The sequence below is a fragment of the Pezoporus wallicus genome, unplaced genomic scaffold (genome assembly GCF_028554395.1).
Source record: "Pezoporus wallicus isolate ANWC-B61680 ecotype Strahan unplaced genomic scaffold, APGP_CSIRO_Pwel_v1 contig_3817, whole genome shotgun sequence".
In the NCBI taxonomy this organism is placed as follows: Eukaryota; Metazoa; Chordata; class Aves; order Psittaciformes; family Psittacidae; genus Pezoporus; species Pezoporus wallicus.
In genome coordinates this window covers 1,178,086-1,199,845 of record NW_026635157.1, presented here as the reverse complement: position 1 = coordinate 1,199,845, position 21,760 = coordinate 1,178,086, and the positions used below count along the sequence as shown (strand labels likewise).

General features: G+C 37.9%; 1 protein-coding gene across 17 annotated transcripts in view; it reads left to right on the top strand.

Moving 5' to 3' along the window:
* SYNE1 (spectrin repeat containing nuclear envelope protein 1) overlaps nucleotides 1-21,265 on the top strand; it is a 291,594-nt gene extending 270,329 nt beyond the window's left edge. For 12 of the 17 annotated variants that reach the window (XM_057405922.1, XM_057405914.1, XM_057405992.1 and 9 more), the window contains 13 exons: nucleotides 389-526; nucleotides 1,237-1,428; nucleotides 2,297-2,630; nucleotides 3,540-3,608; nucleotides 5,255-5,397; nucleotides 6,231-6,357; nucleotides 7,471-7,682; nucleotides 9,055-9,255; nucleotides 9,606-9,734; nucleotides 10,061-10,273; nucleotides 11,317-11,409; nucleotides 13,241-13,299; nucleotides 20,031-21,265. In XM_057405922.1, coding sequence (XP_057261905.1) covers nucleotides 389-526; nucleotides 1,237-1,428; nucleotides 2,297-2,630; nucleotides 3,540-3,608; nucleotides 5,255-5,397; nucleotides 6,231-6,357; nucleotides 7,471-7,682; nucleotides 9,055-9,255; nucleotides 9,606-9,734; nucleotides 10,061-10,273; nucleotides 11,317-11,409; nucleotides 13,241-13,299; nucleotides 20,031-20,271 — 2,151 coding nt within the window. In that variant the 3' untranslated portion in view covers nucleotides 20,272-21,265. The remainder of the gene's footprint in view (nucleotides 1-388; nucleotides 527-1,236; nucleotides 1,429-2,296; nucleotides 2,631-3,539; nucleotides 3,609-5,254; nucleotides 5,398-6,230; nucleotides 6,358-7,470; nucleotides 7,683-9,054; nucleotides 9,256-9,605; nucleotides 9,735-10,060; nucleotides 10,274-11,316; nucleotides 11,410-13,240; nucleotides 13,300-20,030) is intronic. The other 5 variants (XM_057406024.1, XM_057406016.1, XM_057405949.1 and 2 more) reach the window with 3 other exon arrangements.
* The last annotated feature ends 495 nt before the right edge of the window (nucleotides 21,266-21,760 follow it).

Below are 21,760 nucleotides of genomic sequence, written 5' to 3'. Positions count from 1 at the left end.
ACTATTAACACTTATGAGTCAAGGGTAGTCCAGAAGCTTCCAGAAGTTTAATGCATTTGGTTTCAAGGGGATTTCTTCCTTTGGATGAGGAGCGGAGTTTGAGTTCACTTAGCCTGAGATAACCAAAGCATGTCTGTAGGGAAACCTCTTGCTGACCTCAAACACCACCTCCTTCATAGACAGTAACTTTCACAGGTGAACTGTAGATGATGTTACTGAAAAGGGAACCTCAGAAATCATATAGGAAATGAAAGAAGGTGTACCAAGTTGAGGTTAGGTTTGAAGGGTATGAAAGCTGAATGAAATCTATTTCTTTGGAGAACCAGTACTGCTGGGTTTTTTGGCAGTTGTTTGGTCATTTCATGCCACTCCATTTTCCACTCCCCAGCATTTTATTGGCCAGCGTGAAGAGTTTGAGACAGCACGTGATAGCATCCTGGTATGGCTAACAGAGATGGACCTGCAGCTGACCAACATTGAGCATTTCTCAGAGTGTGATGTCCAAGCAAAGATAAAGCAACTTAAGGTAAAGAATGATTGAGTGGTAACAGGAGGAGGGATGAGAGAATGGCTAAAAACATTCATGGTGGGAAAACAATTTTAGACACATAATGCAAAAATGCAGCCTGATACAGTCCTTACCTGCAGGCTGCTACTTCAGCCTCAGAAGTTATGGGCTGTGTCAGGTTTTAGTACATACTTTTCTGCCAAAATGGAAGCTGTCTGTACTGTGAAAAATTTTCAAAATGCAAGGGTGATAGTCTCCATTCCCTCATCATGAGCGGAAGTGTCCATAAAAATTATTAATGTCAAGTCTTCATTATTGCTGACACCTAAGAATTACTACATTTTTCAACTATTTCTGCATTAAAAAATCATTGTCTAGAGAGAAAAATATTAAATGTCATGGTATCCATGATTTCAGTGCGTTAGCTTTAGCATCTGTGTTCATTCGAGATATTTGTCATGGACATGGCTTGTTTAGAGAAGTTTCTTTCCAAATACAACAAGTGAGGAATGAGGTGGTAAACCATGAAGTATCACTGTTTTTGGCTAGAAAGATTGTGGAATTCTAAATTTAATTGCTTATTGTTGCTCGTGCCAGAATATTTGGAACAATCCCTGTTTGTTACCCACACCATTCTTCTGAAAAAGCTCAAAGACTTACATCCTTAATAACTTAGGTTGTTGTAATGTTGATTTCATTGATAAAGCACAAGCTTTTCTTTTATGCAGGCTTTCCAGCAAGAAATTTCACTGAACAACAACAAAATTGAGCAGATAATTGTGCAGGGTGAGCAACTCATTGAGAAAACTGAGCCCATGGATGCAGCTGTCATTGAAGAAGAGCTGGATGAACTGCGCCGTTACTGTCAAGAGGTCTTTGGACGTGTGGAACGCTATCACAAGAAACTTATCCGCCTTCCTGTGTGTATACTTACATACATACATATTTCTTTGTTTGTTGTCATTTTACAAGTGTGAGAATGAGGAAAGAGAAAGATGTTGAAATGAACTAACATGAAACTTCTGTAGCTTTCCAAAAATCCTGTGGTTTAATTTTGTTGCAACCCTGACCATCTGCCTCCTTTCATTACATGCTTGTGTCCTGTTCAGAGAGCAAACTCACCCAGATCTGGAATTTTTGTGAATTGTCATGAAAATCCATGTAAATGAGAGATTTATAAAACTTTATTAATGGGGATAGCAGTGTGGTGCAGATAATAAGAACACTCCCTGCTCTCTCAGATAGTTTCACTGGCAGTTTGAGTTCTGTTTTGTTTAAAAAGCAGTGATAAAATGATTCTACCCACCAGGAGGGACAGACATTTTTCTCTGGAGCTGAACATACAGCTGAATAAGTAAGAGCAAGATGATTTTTGGTAGCTCCAGTCCTTCTGAAGGAAAGGAACAAAACCCAGGGTTTCCAAAATATGAAAGAATATAACGAGAGCAGTGGTCACAATAAAGTTCACTTATGCTTCCTATGACTTGATTCCAGAGTTTTCTTTAACTTGATGCCTACATCACAGTGGCATCAGTAAGAAGTCTGGAGACATCTACTTAATGTGAGACTTTGTGATGCCTTAAGTAGTTAAAATGAGGTGGCATTATGAACATTTTGTTGCTTTTTTAGTGCATGCTAAAATAATGAAGGGTAGGTGCAAAAGAATGCAAAATGGAAACCCCATCAGTGTGACTGTTCCCTAATGCTACTTTATTTCACTGACCCAGGCTGACCACGCAGTGCCTCTGCGCATTTCATTGATTAGTTCTGTTTGCATTGTGCTTCTAGCTGACAGACGATGAGCATGACATCTCTGACAGAGAAGTGGATCTGGATGAATCAGCAGATCTCTCTGACATACACTGGCATGACAAATCTGCGGACAGTGTTCTCTCCCCACATCCTTCTTCCAACCTTTCACTGCCTCTTTCCCAGCCAGTGAGAAGTGAGAGATCAGGGCGAGATACACCTGCAAGCGTGGACTCTATTCCCTTGGAATGGGATCATGACTATGACCTTAGCAGAGACCTGGAGACAACCATTTCACGGACACTGCACTCTGACGAAGAAGATGGTGGGCAAGAGAAGGACTTCTACCTGAGAGAAGCAGCTGGTATAGCAGGTATTGGTGGCAAATTGTGTGTCCTGTTCTCTCCTAGTAAAAAGAAGCAAATCATAGAATCGTTGTTTGGAAAACACCTTTAAGATCATCAAGCCCAGCCATTAGCAAATGTTATGTATGTTGTTGCTTGGCCAAGATGCTCATAGAAAAGTATCTTAAATAGTCCCTGAAGATTTGTAATAGCTTTCCCTAAGTGATCCCAGTGGCTTTCTGGCCTTAGACACAGCAGTGGAGATTTCTGGATGATTACAGCCTCGGAAAATCACAAAGGCACTTAAGATATGACAGGTAATTGGCTACGTCTCTGTGCTTGTGGACTCCCAGATGGGGTATGTCATCTGTAAGAGCAGTGCGTCATAAATTAATCTGACTGGAAGAAACTATACTGGGTATGGCAAGAAGTGCAGAACAGACTGATGAAGAAATGCTGTGGGAGAGATCTGCAGACAAAATCATCGAGTGCTTAAGTAAATCTTGACTCAGTCATTAGCCAGGAAAAACTCTAGCAACTGAGTGTTTAGGCTGAGGTGGGATCTTGGGTCTTGCTCTCCAGTGAAGTTTGAAATCCTTTCTAATTGTGTGTGCTTTGTGTAATAAATCTGAATGAGTGAAAGTGCCCAAATACACCCACTTGGATGTTTGGGAAGACATACTGGTATATTATACTTTGTTCTTGTGGCTGCCTTTTGCTTTCCAGGTCATTGCTCTGGAAAGAGTCAGGTTTGCCTGGGTATTAAGAGACTTTGTAGCAGCTTCCTGTGTTTCAGTTTTACATCTTTTTTTTCCTTCTCCAGAAATGATGTTTGCTATTGGAAATGTTTTTATATTCCATCCCATGAAAAGGACTCCTGCTGTAAGGAGACAGCTGTTTCTGAGCTGTCGATTTAGACTGTGCTTTTATTTTTTCAGATGTAGAGATACCTGAAACTCTTGAGGCCTATGTAAAACTCACAGAAAACGCACTCAAAAATGTCTCTGGTAGGCATCAAAAAAAGACTTAAGCATAGCCAGATGCGAATACCACAGTGCACAAGCATAGCTTCTTTCTCTTCTCTTAGCATCTGCTATACTTTTCACAACTTACAAGATAAATATTTCTTACATGGCAGCACTGACATGTTAACATAGAAGTACCCTGCTTTACTACTGTGCTTACAGGTGTTACTAGGTGCATGGATGAAACAATGATGTTTGAAGTATTGGCTTTGCCACCTTGGCTAACTAGACTAAACTGATCAGTAGGTTACTCTGGTTTCCACAAAAAGTAAGGCAGAAGGAAAAGATGTAAAGTAAAACCTAATTGTTTGATTTTGCACTTAACTCGTTAACACAGCCACAACTTGAATTATTACTTAGATATAAACTTTTAGGTTGCTCCATGTATAAAAATACCAAGGTGAGGTACTGTAGTCAAATGTCTTTATCTTAGTCTTTTATATTGGAAGATGAATGTTTTCCTCACGTTGCATTTTTACACATAGAATCATAGAATAGTTAGTGTTGGAAAGGGCCTTAAGATCATCTAGTTCCAACCCCCCTGCCATGGACCTACTGTTTCATTTGTTAGATGACTCTCAGAGGGACTAGATGCAATTATTAAGTACCTTCTCACATGATTTTAGTTTTCATGTTTTGAAATAACTATTTCATTGCAAATTTGAAACAGCAAATATTTAACTTCTCAGCATCTGTGGCACACACCTAAGGTTCATTGTCCTTTTTTTTTTTTTCCCCAAATTAGTGAAATAATATTGCTTGATTAAGAGTATAAGTCATAGCAGTACATACAGGAAAATGCGTGTAGTTTTCCGACCAGTAGATTTTGAAAGTAGTGAGGGAAAAGCAATATTGAGCACTTTGTTCTGTCCATTTGGGAAAAGGCAATGTTCCTGTATGAAGAAATATCAACTATTCCAGAGACTTCATTTTTCTGTAATTTGGTGGACAGAAGGCTCTTCTTCTTTATGCATGTTTTTAATTGTGGCTTTATGAATAAATTCAAACTGTCTTTGTAAACAGATGGAAATCAGGCACAGTGAATATGAATAAGAGGGACCTCATGTGGTTCTCTAGGCTGCAGTCTGCTTCAGATTAGAATTGGCTATAGCTAATTTACATCACAGAATTCAACTAACCTCTGTAAGGAAAATACAAGCTAGTCCTGCTTCAAAAACATCGGTGTGAGTTCCAAATGGCTTGGATGAATACCATCTTGCAGATACGTTAAGCATAATTTTGTCAAACACCTAATTGGAAAAATACTATAAATTCTGCTGCTTAATGTGATTGCTTCTCACACTTTGCCACAAACTTTCTTCTTCAGAGAGGTGAGGAATTCTCTGAGGGAAAAGGGCACTTCAGAATAGTTTGCAAGCCTGCTTTAAACTATGAACTCCTTGACAGTATGCTTATGGCAATTGTGTTCATTGGTATAGTCATCTGTCCTCTGAAGGTTGCTAACTCCCTCTCGTGTAATCAGTTGACTTTGACATTTTACCACTCATACTGCTGTAATCACGTTTCTTCTTTCCTAACATAGATAGTATTCCTGATACTCCTGGCAAAAGATGGTAAAATCTTTGGGAAAACTTGGGTGACAGTCCCTTTTTTTTGTTTTGGTACAGGAGAACCTGGTGCCTTGGAAGCACATATCCGACAGCTGGACAAGGCCTTAGACACCAGTCGTTTCCAAATACAGCAAACAGAAAATATCATCCGCAGCAAAACACCTACAGGACCAGAGCTGGATTCCAGTTACAAAGGATATGTGCGTGTATTTTAGAGCACAAGTTGAATAAGCGCTGCTGGCTTAGATTTGCTATTGAAAGATATAGCTGTTATAAAAAAGCAATTGGACGTTACTGCTTCTCAGACTTACTCATAGGGCTGCCACCCTTAACCACATGCTATTGTTGTTTGTGTTAGTGTATTTATAATAGTGTAAAATTACAGGAACATGACTCTCGGGAATTTGTATTCCTATTCCATTTTTGCAGATGTCCAAAAGTACTTTCTCACATATGTTTTTACCCATCTAATGATGATATCCTCATTTAAAATTCCTCTGCTTTTAAAAGCAGGTTTTATAGCTTCATGCAGAGTATTCGTCTTGCTGATGAATTGTAAACATGCATCATGTAAGCAAGATTGCATATATGGAATCTATGACTAAAAAGCTTTCTCAGGGAGGTGCTTCTGGAAGAAAAATCTCTCTTCATAGTTTCAATTTTATTACTGGCAGAACTGAAAGATTAGCTGCTTGGATGAATAGTATTTCCACATATGTTTTCTTTATCATATCTTCTAGTATCTTTGCCATAGTGTCTTAACATTTAGAACAGATGGCTGTTAAAGTCATCCTGCACAATTTCACACATTGGCACTGGGTTATTTCTCTTTAGTCTGAACTTATGCGTTAAGTCTTTCTTTACTGCCTTCATAAACATTTCTTTGGTAGTATCAGGACAGATTTTTAGAGTAATAGATTTTTATCTTCACACTTAGGCCAACTTTTGGAAAATTTGGAAGTTGAACTGTAATTTGAATTTTCCATGCAGATAGTCCTGTATATTGAAATGGGATTTTTGTTTATTAACACAGATGAAGCTACTAGGTGAGTGCAGTGGAAGCATAGACTCAGTAAAAAGGCTTGGATATAAATTGAAGGAGGAAGAAGAAAAATATTCTGGGCTTATTAACCTGAACAGTACTGAAACACAAACAGCTGGTAAGTAATATTTAGTTCTTTGATGCAAAGCAGTTACAAAAAGTAGCAAAGAAGCAGTTTTTCTGAATAAATACTTGATATTATTTACTGACATATTATTTATATGTATATATAGGTATATATACATGACTCTGTTACCATGTTCTGTTTTACATGTCTCAATAGGAATAGTAAGTATTCCTTGTATACATTCTATAAAGAGATTAGGCATATAAGTGCATTTTGAAAACCCCTTCATATCACAAGACATAACCCTAAGCCTTCTGGAGAATCTCCGTGGATGTAACATGTTTTTGTTGAATGTTTTCTGATGAAATAAGTTTGTTTATATTGCTATACAAAACACATAAGTGTTCATTTCTTCTAATACTAGCTTTCATTTCTAATATTTTCTGCCTACAGTACAGAAATCTGTATTCATCTGGTAGAAGTATTCATTTGCCTAATTTTAAGAGTCAGCTGTAGAACAGGAGGTATCGCATTGTAAAAACGTGAATGTGTTCCAGAGACTCTAAAGGCAATGTCTCTGCTCTTAGCTTGATGTTGATTTGTGGGGTTTATTTAATTTTAAGTTGATGGAATGACACAACTTGTCCTTCTGCCATAGCATTTCAAGATAACTAACAAGAAGAAATTTATTTCTTTATAGCACAGGTATGTATTCAGTGCATTGACAGTATCTTAGGCAAATATAGTGAGGTATGAGCATTAAACTGTGACAGGTACAAATACCAGTGAAAATAATAATAAATACATGGCTAGTTAGACGTATTCAGATTCCTTGTCTGGTTTGATTTTATGCTAATTATGATGTCTTTGTAAGAGCGTAATCTGTTTTAGAGACCTGCATGTGTCAACTTAATTCTGTTCATAGAAGTGTGACATTAGAAACTGGTAAAATTGTCTGCTGTCTGGAATCCTCCTGATTCTCTGTTCTTTCTCTCCAACATCATGTTCTTCAATCTTAGTTTTCAGTGTGGTGTGTCATGGGTTAGGGTTTCCAGGGTTTTATGGAACATTTTTTTGTTCCTGCAGGGGATTTAACTAATGCAATTGTGTATGTGGCTAGAGGTTTTCTTTTACTTTTGTTGAATTTGGTGTTTATCATTCCAGGTGTAATTGAACGATGGGAATTAATCCAGGCTCAAGCTTTAAGCAAGGAGCTGAGAATGAAGCAGAACCTTCAGCAATGGCAGCAGTTTAACTCTGACCTTAACAGCATTTGGGCTTGGTTGGGAGAAACAGAAGAAGAACTGGAGAAGCTCCGCCACCTTGATCTCAGCACTGACATACAAACTATTGAGCTCAGAATTAAAAAACTGAAAGTGAGTTTTATTTCTCTTTTCCATGAGTTATCCTGTAGACAGATCTGAGTGCAACAGGTATGTTGAAGAGGTTGCCAGTAGTTGCAGCTGACGTGTTCCATTCTGCACATAGTGGGATACTGCTGATAACTGAAGTAACTGCTAGAGTGATTGTCTGAATCACTTTTTGGAGTTAATCAAATCTCTTCTAGTCAAACTGGTAACAAAATAGCTGCTTTAAAAGAAACACCTCACTGGCACATACTACTTTGTGTGAAGGAGAGGGTGCCCAAAGGGGTTGTAGCCTGCACACTGCTGTCAGCAGTATAACAGAGGAAAAAAAATGGTGTCACTTTTCAACATTCCTGATTATTCTTCTGTTATTTCAGAAGCATCAGGATTCGAATGCTGCCATTGTGATCTCTCCTGTATGTTTTATAGCTATAAAGTTCTGCAGATGGTCCACAACTGCACATTCAGTTACTGTCATCTTATAAGCTTGGGCAAAAATGTGGGAGCCTTTGCCAAAATGCACTTTGATCCATGCTAGGAATGAGGTGGACAGCTAGTAAAGACTGTTTCCAACAGCAATCCATCAAAAGCATATTAATGCTGATCTTTGCTGTAATCCAAATTTAGCTGCCATAAGTACTACAGAGGTCATTGTGACATGAGGCTTTTAAGTAAATGCTGTAAAATAGGTGAAAAAGGGGGCATTTCATAAGAATCCTGCTCTTATCACACCCACTCTTGGAAAGCCTATTAGTGCCCTCCAAACCAAAAGAGGTGGGGTTTCTTTTGTGGCTTTCAGTATAAACAAATCAGAGTTTTTATACATGTCCTACTTCTATAAATTGGAGTAAGTTGTTTATACTCTTTGTATGTTTTCTTTTCCCTCAGTAAAAGCCTTTATTTTAAAATACTGTTGATAGCAGTTTCCCCTTGAAAACATGTTGGATTTTATGTTTATCATCAAAACTGAGAAGTGAGGGCAAAAGTTCTACTGTGAGCTGAAGTACAGTTGTCCTACATCTCTGTAAATTTTGTTGTGCCTACTCTGTCTTTAGAATATTTGAAACATGAGCCACGTCTTTAAAATCGAGCTATGACTTCAGGCTTTTAAGAATTTACAAGTTTAATTGGCTTGTTCCAGTTTATGCTCACAGTAAAATTTTAGTAGATGTTAAAGAGTGAACATTTGCAAAGTCACAGAGTGAGAACAGGAATCTCATATCCAGAGTAAAGAGACTGTTACAGTAAGGTACTATTCTGCAGTTGCTGATGGTAAATCAGGGCATCCTTGTGGATGCCTTCTCTACTTGGCTTTTCTGAAAGTCACATTTTACTGATTTCTGTCCTTTCTTCCCCTGTCCCATTTTGTCTTACCATCAAGGAGCTGCAAAAAGCAATTGATAATCGCAAAGCAATCATCTTATCCATCAATCTGTGTAGCTCAGAGTTCACTCAGTCTGACAGCGAAGAGAGCAAGAAGCTTCAAGAACGCCTGTCTCAGATGAATGTGCGCTGGGACCATGTATGCAGTATGATCGAAGAGTGGCGCTGCTCATTACAGGATGCATTAATGCAGTGCCAGGTCTGTATTAAGTGCTAGTCACTCATTTTAAATTGTCAGCATCCTGCATATCAAAAATGTAAACCATATTTGTTACCTGGTGTGCTCATTATCTAGTCTGAAACTAGATGGGCCATGCAGGCCAAAATACAGCTTCAGCATGTGTTGTCTGAAAGATACACCTGCACTGTCTGAAGGATGTATTTCTAGCACAAGATTTACTAAATTCTGCATCTCTGGAATAGTATTCTAACATATTCCTTGTAAGTGATGTTATTTAGCCAGTAGAACCTACAGTAGGATGAATTAAAAAACTGAATTTGACTGGAATTTTCTACTACACTGTTAAAATCATCACTCACCACTTGCAGGATTTCCATGAAATGAGCCATGGTTTGCTGCTTTGGTTAGAGAATATTGACAGAAGAAAAAATGAGATTGTGCCCATCGATACAAACCTGGACTCAGATACACTGCAGGATCATCACAGACTTCTACTGGTAGGGATATGATCACCCCTTTTTCTCCCAAAACGCATCATCAGAAAAAACACCTATTCAGATTTACCTTTCATTTGAGGATTAGCATTATACATTGCATGCTGACACACAGCTGTGGGACCAATGTCAGTAACTACTTTGGTAGGGGACACTGCTCACTTCCATTAATAGCATAACTTGTGATATAAAATCTCAAGCAAGAGCTAGGCTGCTGTCCACCTGTCTATCTCCCTGCAGATTAGAAAGTTTTTCCTTTCCCTTTTTTAAAAACAAACAAACAGAAAAAACCTTTAATTAAAAATACCTGGTACTTGCCTTGGTAACAGCAAATCAGACGTGAACTGCTGGAGTCTCAGTTGAAGGTGGCATCATTGCAAGATATGTCCTGCCAATTGCTAGTCAATGCTGAAGGTGAGGACTGTCTTGAAGCCAAAGAAAAGGTGCATGTCATTGGAAACAGACTGAAGCTCCTCTTGAAGGATGTCACACGTCATATTAAAGACCTAGAGAAAATCCTAGATATTTCAAGTAGTCAGCTGGTAGGTCACAACTTTTTATTCCTTTCTGTATGTTGGACACACATTTCCTGCTGTTTTGACTGTCTTTCTCTGGTCAGTGCTTTTGGCTGCACTCTTTCTGTTGTTTGCAATACTTACCAAGATGGACAAATGTAATCTTGAATATCATAAAGTAATCTTACACTATATAATGTAAACATATCATTTGTGATAGTTTTCTTAATCCAGTAATTTTTTGCTATTTGGTGTAGCAATAAGTATTGAACATCTTGTTTTGCTTTCCCTGCCATTACTGTTTCAGTCAACTGATGAAGTATATGAAATAATTATTCTGCTTGCAGTACTGAAAATTATAGTGTGTCAGTTGTCACTGGTGAGGAAGATAATGCTCGCTCTGTAAAAAAAAAAAAAAGAGACAAAAAAGGCATAAAATAAATAATGTAATAGGCTAATGAATCTCATAGTGCCTTCTGAGCGTTGAGCTATACTCCAAATCTCTTCAAGTTATCATGTGTCTCAGGGTATTTGAGAGGGAGTTATGCATATATCTTTGCCAACAGTGGCAGGTATAAAGTAAAGATTTTGAAGTGGTTCTTTTTTACCTGCTTTAAAAGTCTTAGATTAGCAAAGTACATTCAGTCATAGAATGGTTAGGGTTACTAGCCTAAGGTTAGGTTACTAAGGCGTAAGAACTCAGATCTTCCTTTTTTCTAGTGAATTTCTGCCTGTTTAAGTAAAATCTTGGTGGTACCAGCCTCTTCTTGTAATTAAAGGCCAATAAAGAGCAACTGTTTTTTCCTCTCTATTGACTTTGGTGAAAAATGTGTCACTTAGAGCAATTAAGTTTAACTACCTGTTTGCTTTTCTTTTCCCTCAGGGTTAACAGAGGAAACATGTAATGCCTTAGTCTTATAAAATTTGGTAACAAAATTTAACTGCTTTGTTTTATTTGCTTGGAAGTAACTCTGCTGGGATTTCACTGAGGGTTGTTGCTTGGTTTTTTTGTTTGCTTACCTGAACTGCTAGTTGCTGTATTTCTGAGCTGCATTCCTTCTGAACTTTAGGAATTGTCCTCATGGTCCTCTGCTGATGAATTGGACACATCAGGCTCAGTAAGTCCTGTATCTGGAAGAAGCACTCCGAGCAGACAGAGAACGGTAATTCCATTTTATGTATTTTCTACCACCTCATGGGTGAGAGCTCTAGATGTCTACAGTAGCTCTAGCCAGCTGGAAGGCCCCTCTTCTCACTTACTAGGAAAGGAAATGGCATAAATCAAGAACAAAACACAGCTGCTAGCCCCAACTCTGCTGCATATCCCATTCTGCATGAAATAAGTGGTAAATACTACCTAAAACCAGGGCTGTCATTGTGGTTGGTTTACCATAGTATGGCATGTCGTGTGTCTTGTATTTTGCTCTAGTGATGGCAGCACTCGAAAGTCTGGTCTTGTCTGGTATAAACAGCACTCCATTTCTGTTTGGGCTTCTCTTCAGAGCTGTTTCATCGAGAATCTCAATAAGGGGTTTTTTGGTCATTTTTGATGAAGGTTACAAATGGTCTTATTGAGACTTTGGATGAATGGCTAAGTAGAGCTGAAGGGCTAAAAACATTACACAAAACTAGTTGCACAGGGCCTAATCAGTGGCTGTGATGGCAACTCTGGAGTTCTCTATTTGCATCGCTGGCACAAAATTCAAGAAATAAAGCAAGACCTGCCTCTTACTCCTGCCCAGAATGGAACTGCAATTAATTTATCTCTTTCTGCAATTCTGTTGGTTGATTACTTTGCTTTTATTCTTTAGTTCTTAAAACAATCAGGTTGGGTCTGTTGGTTGGTTTTGTTTGGTTTTTATTCCATTTGCACTTTTTCTACAGCCTCTGAGTTCTGTCTTGATAAATCTTATGGCTTTTAAAATTGATTTTTTTTTTTTTTTTTTACATTCACTAGTTTCCTTTTAGATGCTAGTATGAGAATGTAAAGGAAAACTGGCTTTTCAAAAGGAGAATATAAACTTTAACATTTTATTTATGAAATCAATGTGTTTATCTTCAAATTTAAACTTAATTAACTAATAAAAGCTCTGATATCACAGATGTAACTGGATGATGCCTGACTGTTGCAGGAAATGGAGAAGTATTTTACCATAAAATTTTGTCTAAAGAGTATGTAGAATTATAATAAGTTTCATCTTAACATTTTAATGAGCATTTGTCTACCTCTAATTTGTTAGTGTTTATGTATGTGACTACTTTTTTTCATTTTGGTCCATAATGTATAGCTAAGTTGTATGATTCCTTTGGGTCTGGTTTTCAAACTTCTGGTTTTTGCACCTGCAATTTTGGAGACTGAAGTGAAATTGTTTAAGATTTCAGTGCCAAATATACCAATGCTAAATAAATAAATACTAATACAAAAATGCAGTCAGAATTATAATAATCTGACTGCATTAAATATTCCAGCAAATAGTTGTGAGTGCAGGAATGCACCTACAGTTATTTGGCCTTCAAAATTGTGGTGGAGACTGAGGGTGGAGAAGAGGCCAAACTCATCAAAGGAGGCCCTTGGACCTTTTTCCCTTGAGAATATTATATTTGCTGCATTTGCTTTTGAAGTATATATATTTGCCCATACTCAATATTTTTCTATTTTATATTAAAAATCATTTGAGCTAAATTACTAGTGGGGGGTGTTGTTGTTTGTTGTTTTTTCTTTAATCCAGAGCTACTGTTTATAAATGTAATGACTAAACTTATTTTTGAGCTCCCTGTGTATGTTCCAGTCATTTCCATACTCTGCTAGGCACAAAGAAAAGCCAGTTTCCTTGGTTCATGGGTATTGGTCTCTTCACTTGATTTTGCTTTGTTTGTTTGTTGGTTTTTTTATGTTTCCTTTGCTGCACTTTTAATTTAGTTTCATCAGTAGCTTGTCTTTATTTGCCTGGACTGAACATTCTTCTTTCTTTACCCCCTGTTCATTGCAAACAGCCACGGGGCAAATGTAGTCTCTCACAGCCTGGACCCTCTGTCAGCAGTCCACATAGCAGGTACCTTATTCTCCTGGTTTCCGCACTCTGTTCTAGAACCCCAAGAGGATGATGGAAATTGGCTGTGATTCCTCTGCATCTGCACTGACTCTGTCAGGTGGCCAGGACTTAAACAAGTGAAAACTTCTCTTTTGTTAACAGTTTGGCAACAGGGGCTCTCAATTACTTCAAATTCTTTGTTAAATAGAAATACTGGCTAATCCTTGGACATCTACAGCTTTTCCTTTCCAGGAATGCCATATAGTCAACATTTATTTTTCATATGACTGATCAGGATGAGTGCGTGTTTACACTCATGATAATTAATGAATAATTTATTTTGGCATGATTTAACAGAAATGCCAGTAGGTTCATGGCAAACACTTTTTATCATCCTCTTTACCTCTAGATATTAAATTAAGGCAGGTTACAGACAAATACCATATTCTGGAATTCACAAAACCCACAGATCTGGATGAGACATACTAACATCTTTTTTTTTTTTTTTTTTCCTTCTTCTTTCTTTTTTTCTTTTACTTTCTATTTATTTATTTATTTATTTTATTCCCTGAAATGTTTTATTCAGTTTGTGGGTTTTCAGTACTTAAGAATCAAAACTAAAAGTCATAATTTGAGGGTTTTGAGACGTGGGGTCACTTTCTCTCCCCTCCTAAGACGACTGCAATATAACATGCATATAACATGACTCTTGCCAAGTGCTTGTATCCGTGTATTGCTCTGGGAGCAGCACTGCCCCATCTCTCTCTGACCAGTAGAGAGCAGGCTTGCAGCTACAGCTTTTTGCTTTCCATCTTGTCCTCAGCAACCTGTCACCTCTGCAGCTAACAGTGCTTCTGCATTCTTTGTTGTTGTCAGTGTGATGTGTGTACCTTCACTTTTTCACTGATCAGTTCAGCCTCTAGAGTTATGAAGTTAAAAAAAGAAAAAAAATAAATGAACAGGCCTATATGTATGAGTGTCTTCTGCTATTTCAGCAGGTTTGCAACACCTAAAATGATAAGAAAGTGTAAATAAAATATGTATTTGTTCTAACAGTTAAGTCCTAAACCTCATGTATTCTCTTTGTATCAAAAATTAACTAATTAATTTTAAAAATAGCTCCTGTTAAAAAGTGAAAGATTTGGTGTTGGAAAGAAGTCAACACTAAATTTAATACAGTGATTGGGCAATAACCAAGCAGATAAATATACCTTGAGTAGTTTTTTTATTTGCAAAATCAAGGCTATATTCAGCAAAATTATTCTCAAATATAAGCGAAATAAATAATAAAGCTACTTATGATGCAGAGATTTACATAAACATTTCTTTAAAAAAAGGTTTGCTTTACATGTATATTCATATACAGAGTATATATGAATATCCAATATATAGTATGTATACGTATACATAGTGACTGTCAGCAAAGTGGCATAGTTGCAAAACCATGTAGCATAGGAGATAGAGCAGGTAAAGTCGTTCACTGCTTCCACTGGCACTAAGAATCTGACATATTTTTAGGGGCTTTTTTTTCTTCTTTGAAACATAAGGAAAGCATGCCAAAAAATAGATGACATATGTACACTCCATCTTTCTGTCTAATGGGGAAAGAGAATTTTTCCAACTCCAGTCTGCTATGAAGCTTGGCATTGTGTTTCTTAGAATGGGGAAAGGGAGGAGTGGGGCTTTACTCTGCAGCCATTAACAGCTAGGAAGAATGGAGGATGTCTTCAGCAGGTCAGCATGCTTGCACTAGCAATGTTGTACTGAAGAAACGTTGTATGCGCTCTTCCACTCTCCTGTTTAGTCAGACCACTTATGCCAGTCTTTTGAGAAGGTTTGTGGTTGTAGGTGTGAGCCACTGACTCAAAGAGCAGCTAGCAATGCTTTGCAGCTTTAAGAACAACCTCTATTCTAGCAGTGGCTTTGGCACAGCATCTTTCAGATCAAGTCTTTCCAGCACTGTTTATTAACACATCTTGTAGCAGTACAACACAATGTTCAATTTGTCATTCAGACAAGCATGGAATACGAATGAGTCACTGCTGAATAGGAAACTTAATCAAATGCGCAAGCCAGACAGGTTGTGGTTGATGTGTAATGTGGTTTTAACTGATGAAGTGGTACAAGCTGTCACTGTGTTCTTTAATATTTTGACATGCCTCTGATCAGAGTACTTTGTGTTTGATCTTGCACTGGATCAGCAAACCCTGTTAGAGTTTAAAATACAGGAGAGCTAAAGTCAATTTTAAAAAGTTTATGGCATAGGAGGTTGTGAAGGAAGGTTAGTTTAAAAATTAGAGGGGCTGTGTTTTGTGTATAACATGTGTGATGTCATTTTGCCTTTCCCATTATCAGGGCATAAAAACAAGCATACATATTGCGATGCTCAGCAAGGTAGAAGCTTAAACTAGATATTATATTGTGGATTTAACTAAAGGCTCAAGTGGTATTAGTAATCATGTGCTAAGTGGAAAAAGCAGATCCAAGAAGCAAATTGTCTTTCTTCATCAGTTTAATAGATCTGTCATAAGTGCACACCTGGATCTGTGCCTGTGGAGTTTTTTGAAGTGATTAAAATGTTAAAAAGATTAAAGTAGTGGTTCAATTCGCTCAGGGTGTTTACAATGTCTCTCTTGAGCAGCTCTGTTCAATTCTTGGTGCCACAGTGCCAGCCTCCATTTCCTGCTCTCCCCAGGCCTCCCCAAATGACTAGCAGATCTCTCAAGGTCACTTGCTGTTCCTGGAACAGACCAGACCACAGCATTCTCAATGCCTTTGGCCACAAAGTGTCAGTCTTTGCCACTCAGCTTAAATACAAAGCTTGGGCTTGGCTTGCCATGGTTCCTTTCCTAGTTATCTCCCACACCGTCAGAGCTTTTTACTTAAACTTCCTATTTGATTGCCTTTGAAATGGACTTACTAATCTTCTTTACAAGGAAAGCCAGATCTGCGGTTGGGGTGATGTGGTACTGACAGCTAGGGAGAGAATCAAAGTGAGAACACAGTCAGACAAGGTCATTCCTAGACAGTCAGTTAGGACACCATGAGTTGTTGCCTGCTCTTATGGGCACAGTATTATACCTTCTCCTTAATAACTGTAGCAATGTCTGTCTTAAAAAATGAAAATCAGTGGAATAAATAGTCTGTTAGAAGGTTGTTATCAAATTTAATTTCTCTGATTATCTGGAATTACAGTAATTTCCACCTTTGATATATCCATGGCAAGATGCAGTAATTTGATTTTGTGCCAACAATATTGCTTCCTTTAACAACTGGTCACCTTTCTCTCTGTTCTGAACGATTTTATAAAAGGTAGTTTTAGTATTTCTCAGGTCTTCTATTGATAAACTCAGCTCTTTATTTCCTTCATCGCAGAAATACTCATACTTTTTTGACTACTTGAAGTTTGTGTAAGTTTGAATTCTTCTTCCAGAAGTATGTTAAGCAAAATGACACAAACTATTCCAGGTGAGCTCTTGCTAGTACCATATAAAGCATCATTAAAATTACCCTTTCTGTCTTCTGGAAATCTTGAACTGAAATATATTTTTAAATTTCTTTTGTCCCTTTTCACAGCTCTTCACAAGCCACATTATTGGTTTGTGGCCATCCTGTGTCAAATAGCTACAGATTCTCCTCATTATTGTCAGAATGTGAACTTCCATATTTGCAGCAGAAGTTTTTATTGCTGTCTTAAACACTGTAATCTTAAACTCCTTGAACTAGTTCTTAAACTTACCGGATTCACCCTCTATGCAAGCCAATCCTATTTTGTATTTGCAGAGGCTTCCAACCTCTTTTGTCATACAGATAAAATCTCCTCTTATATTGTGTGCCATAGTCTTTTCATAAAGATATTAAACCAGGACTCATCCTCGATTAACTCAAGTAATAATATCCTACTAGCCCAGCAGTGCCTCTTTCAGTGTAAGCCTGATGTCTGCATTCCATTAGTCACTTCCCCATTAAACTCACTTTATTTTTTCATACCAGCTTCTCTTGAATGATAAATTCTTCTGTTATAATCTTTCAGATGTTTACTGCAGTACAGATGAATTAATTCAACCATATTTTCCTTGGGGAAAAAAATGAAAATCAATCATCTTTAAAATAAGGTACTTACCTGAGCTGGTTCACTTTGCCTATCTGATCTATAGCCCGGTAAATTAGCTTCTCTCTTGAAATGCTTAGGAAGGAGTTCCAATTTCACTGACATTACAAACTCCCAAAGTAAGGGTTACTATTGCTTGCAGCTCTTAATTTATGAGAATTCTTGACATAAAGAAGCTTACTGTTGGCCAGGTCTCCAGCTGTGCCTCCCCATTCTAGTAGGAATTGTGTATGGAGCGAGTAGCAGATGGCCTTCCTTCCTGCCTCAGATAGGGGCCACTGTGACAAATCGTGGAGCAGTCAGAAGAGAGACAGCTGAAGATGCAAGCTCAAGAAAAAGAAATTGTTTTTTTTCTCCTAAGTAGCATACAGTGCAGCTTCACCTTCTCCTTCTGGAGTAAACAGGAGTTCTGGCCCTTATGAATAGTGGCCCTTTTTTTATTAGCAGTGTTTATTTTTAACCATCACTACCAAATCCATTAAATGCTCTAAGATGACCCTTTCCATTTTTCAGTCAATTATGTAGATTACAGAAGCATACCTGTAATAAACACAGGCAGTTCAGTGCTCAAACTTCTTAGAACTCCCCTTCTGAAGATGTTTTCATAATGTTTCATTATTTGCTTGTTTGTTTCTATGCAGTATTAGAAACTCTTCTTCAATACCCTACTTCACTGCAGAAAACATATTCTGAAAAACTTTGCCATAAACTGTTATTTTTGAAATAAAGTTTATGTTCCTTATGGAGATCAGCCATGCGACTTACACATACCACTCTTTCTCCTCTTTTTTTCTTTTTTTTTGGGTCAAAACGCAAAGCAAAAAGTTCTGGATTGTGCTACTAAATCCATAAACAAAATGAAAATTAGATGTTAACTTTGCATGCTCACTTTGTGATTCAGCTTCTTGTTAATTCCCCTTCTGACAGCCAGTGTTGCCCCAGAGTAATTGGGCCAGCGAAGAAACAGCTGATTATCGAGCAGCTGTTTTCAGCTGCAGAAATGTGGCCTTTTTTGATTGGGATTAATAACATTTGTACAATGAGAGCCTTGTAAATAGGTAAACTGTGCAATCAAATGCTTGGAAGGTAATTAAGCACTCCTTGTTCCCTTTGTTTCCACCTCAGTCCATTAACTTTCTGTCGTGGCATTCTTGGATGGCAGAAGTCCTGATTTAATTGAACTTTAATATGGAATACTCCGATGCTGTTAAATGTGCCATAGCCTTTCAATATGTTCTTTATAGTAACATGGTCTTACATTGTGTGATAAGCAGCTTTCCATCCAAGCTACAATATCGTGGATTCAAACAAAATGCAATCTGATGTTTTGATTATCACTTCTTCCTGGGATAGGTCAAGTTGATCATTTAGCATGCCTGAGTGTTTATGTATCTGTTTGTCATCTAAACTTTACCAAATCTTTCTGGCTTTCTTGAAGCTTTCTTGGTGAGAAAGGATCAAAAGGACAAGGGAAAGGCAAGGAACCGTCGCCCCTGCCTTGCTTTGCAGGGGAGCATTTGACCTTAGCCAACAAGCCTGATGTTCCAGGCCTTCAAGTTGAGATTAAGTCATCCTTATGAGCATTTTTCTCTCTTAAGCCTTTGCAAACCATAGAATTTTTGGGCTTCATAGTTACAACAGCCACAAGGATGTCTTATAGCAACGTCTAAAGACAAAATTAATGACTTGATGTCTTAATGAAAGACTCTTGAAGCAAATTATTTGAAGGCTCTAAGTTCTTCTGGTTTTGGCTAATGCTAAAATACAGTTAATGCCGTTTAGTTAACACACTGAGACCATCAGACTTTAACTTGTGTAATCACTCTTTCCAGTCATTCACTGATCTCGAAACCTGTCATCCATATATTAGAGCTCTGACAATTTCAGTCAAAAAGGAAAATGTGAAATCTATGCCTTTATCCCCCATTAAAAAACAGATTGGATTTGGAGGCTTAATTTGAAGTGTTTCTTTGGAAATATTTGTGTTAGGTCTGGCCTCTCTCATAGACATGCCATTTCATGTCAGATCCATAGACACGATACAAAATCGCTTGGATGTTGTCAACTCAGCTGAGCAAACAGATTTTAACTGCTGATTCAGTGCAAGATTCAAAATTCAATGTACTTTATAGAAAATGAGTCCCCATTGCCTCCATATTGGTGTATTAATTAATTGAAGATTGATGTAACTGAATCTTAATGCATTACACCCTTGTGGATACTATATACAGAAATGAATGTAGAAACTTCTGCAAACCAAATGCAACTGCTATTTTAAATAAGGAGGCTTCCATTTTGGACAGCATGCGTTGAACATATGACAGGTATGGCCCACCTTTTATTTTCACCTTCTTTAGAGCACAGTGCTTTAAAGGGAGAGTCTTCCCTATAATTGACAAAAGGGCTATGGGGTCACAAAGCCCGTTCTGTTGTGATCATTTGGCGTTTTCCTACCCAATCTAGAAATACAGTCTTTTAAGAACGCTAGGGAAATAGCATGTTCAGAGGAAAATACCTCTGCAATTGTCAGTCAATGTCTGTACAAATTCTAAGCCAGCCTTAAGGGAAGACTGAATGCCCAAAGGCAACCTCTGCTGCAGTGATGTTTTACTGTGTTCACCTGTCCATCCTCTTTTCTCAGGTCCACAAGAGGTGGCTCAGGTTCCTCCCCTTCTGAGGCTGGGCCAGCATGGCGGCACCCGTCCTTCTTCCTCAGAGTCCTCAGAGCTGCACTGCCACTTCAGCTCCTCTTGCTGCTCCTGATTGGGCTGGCTTGCCTGGTGCCAATGACCGAGGAGGACTACAGCTGTACTATGGCCAACAACTTTGCCCGCTCTTTCCACCCCATGCTAAAATACATGAATGGTCCACCTCCATTATGAAGGAGACCTGTGAGACAGCAGGTGACCAGGCAGGAGTGCTAGCTGGGAGGCAGGATGCTTTTAAAGGGTGGCAGGTTTCATTGTGGCAGCTTTACCTACTTACTGTACCTGCTGCTGTGCTCGTATCATTCTTTGCTGGCGCTCAGCTAGTAATGCATCAGTATATCAGTACCAAACTTCACAGTGTATTACCTGTATAGCATTGTTCAAATACTTGCATCCTGGGTACTGAGGAGGATGTGACGTGTGTGAAGGAAATGTCCTTCTGTCCAGCTTTCTGGATCTTCAGCCACTTTATATCTGGGTCGTTGCCCTGTATTATGCATAGCTAAGGACTTGATACTGTAGATCCTTTCCTGTGTGCTGCTCTAAATGAGCCATTAGCCAGTCTTTGTTAAATACTCTATTGATATCTACAGTGTACAAAATAACCAGTGCTAAAGAAATTTTAGAGCATTTGTAACATACAATTTTAAAGGATCTTGTATGGCAATATATTATTCCCTGTGGTTTCTGTTTCAGGCATGGTGTTCTAACTTTTGCTTTGGATGCACAAGGTGTAAATCTGAGAAGCACTTTTTTAAGGTTTAAAAAAATGGATGTAATAAATAAGATCGTAAAAGATTTTATGAGGAAAAAAGTTGAATGTCAAGTTGAAAAACAGAGAACATATATATGTACAGTTTGCTAAGCCAAGTTTTGTTTGTATTGATTTATTTGCATTTATTATAGATACCATAAAATATTTTGTCTACGTGCTTTTTAATGACAAGTATGGAAACCTCTAAGTTCAGAATGAGAGATGTATGGTATAAAAATTAGAAGACGTACATATGCTGCACTTCTAAAATGGATTAAAAAATGCTGTAACAAATTAATGGTATTAAGTATATGTTTGAATGAGATCTGGGGAACTTGACAAATGTGAAGTACATAGGAAAGTAACATATTAGAAGCTGTGCTAATATTGAAAGCTGTTCATATTTTGAATTGATTGGTCATTTCAGGGTTGTTTCTTTTCTCTCAAGCTGCTTCTTGAAGTTCATTCTCACCCATGTGCTGTATGTTTATGTATGCACTCATGCAGCCTTTGGCAGTTGAGGTTGCACCAGTCCTCCCTAAAGTAAACTCCATAGCAGTTTAGTACCAAGATCTATGCTTTACCAATAGTTAGTTTAGTGGAATGTGCCCAAGACATAAGCATAAATAGCAAAGAAAAAAAAGAAAAAAAAAAAAGAAAAAAAAAAAAAGAAAGGAACAAATTGGGAACTTGTAAGTTTTCCAGAAATACTGCAGAAAACCTGCAGTCTGAGAAGTGACAAACACTTTGCCCAGCTTATCAGTCAGAACTCAACCAAAAGAGGATTCTTTTTGATTTTGGAAAAATTACAGAGCATGGCTCCATAGTACTGCTCTTTTAATAGTTTGGGGCTTTTAAATCCACGACACACAATGTGAATTTTTCCTGTGAGTTAAATGTTTTTACTTA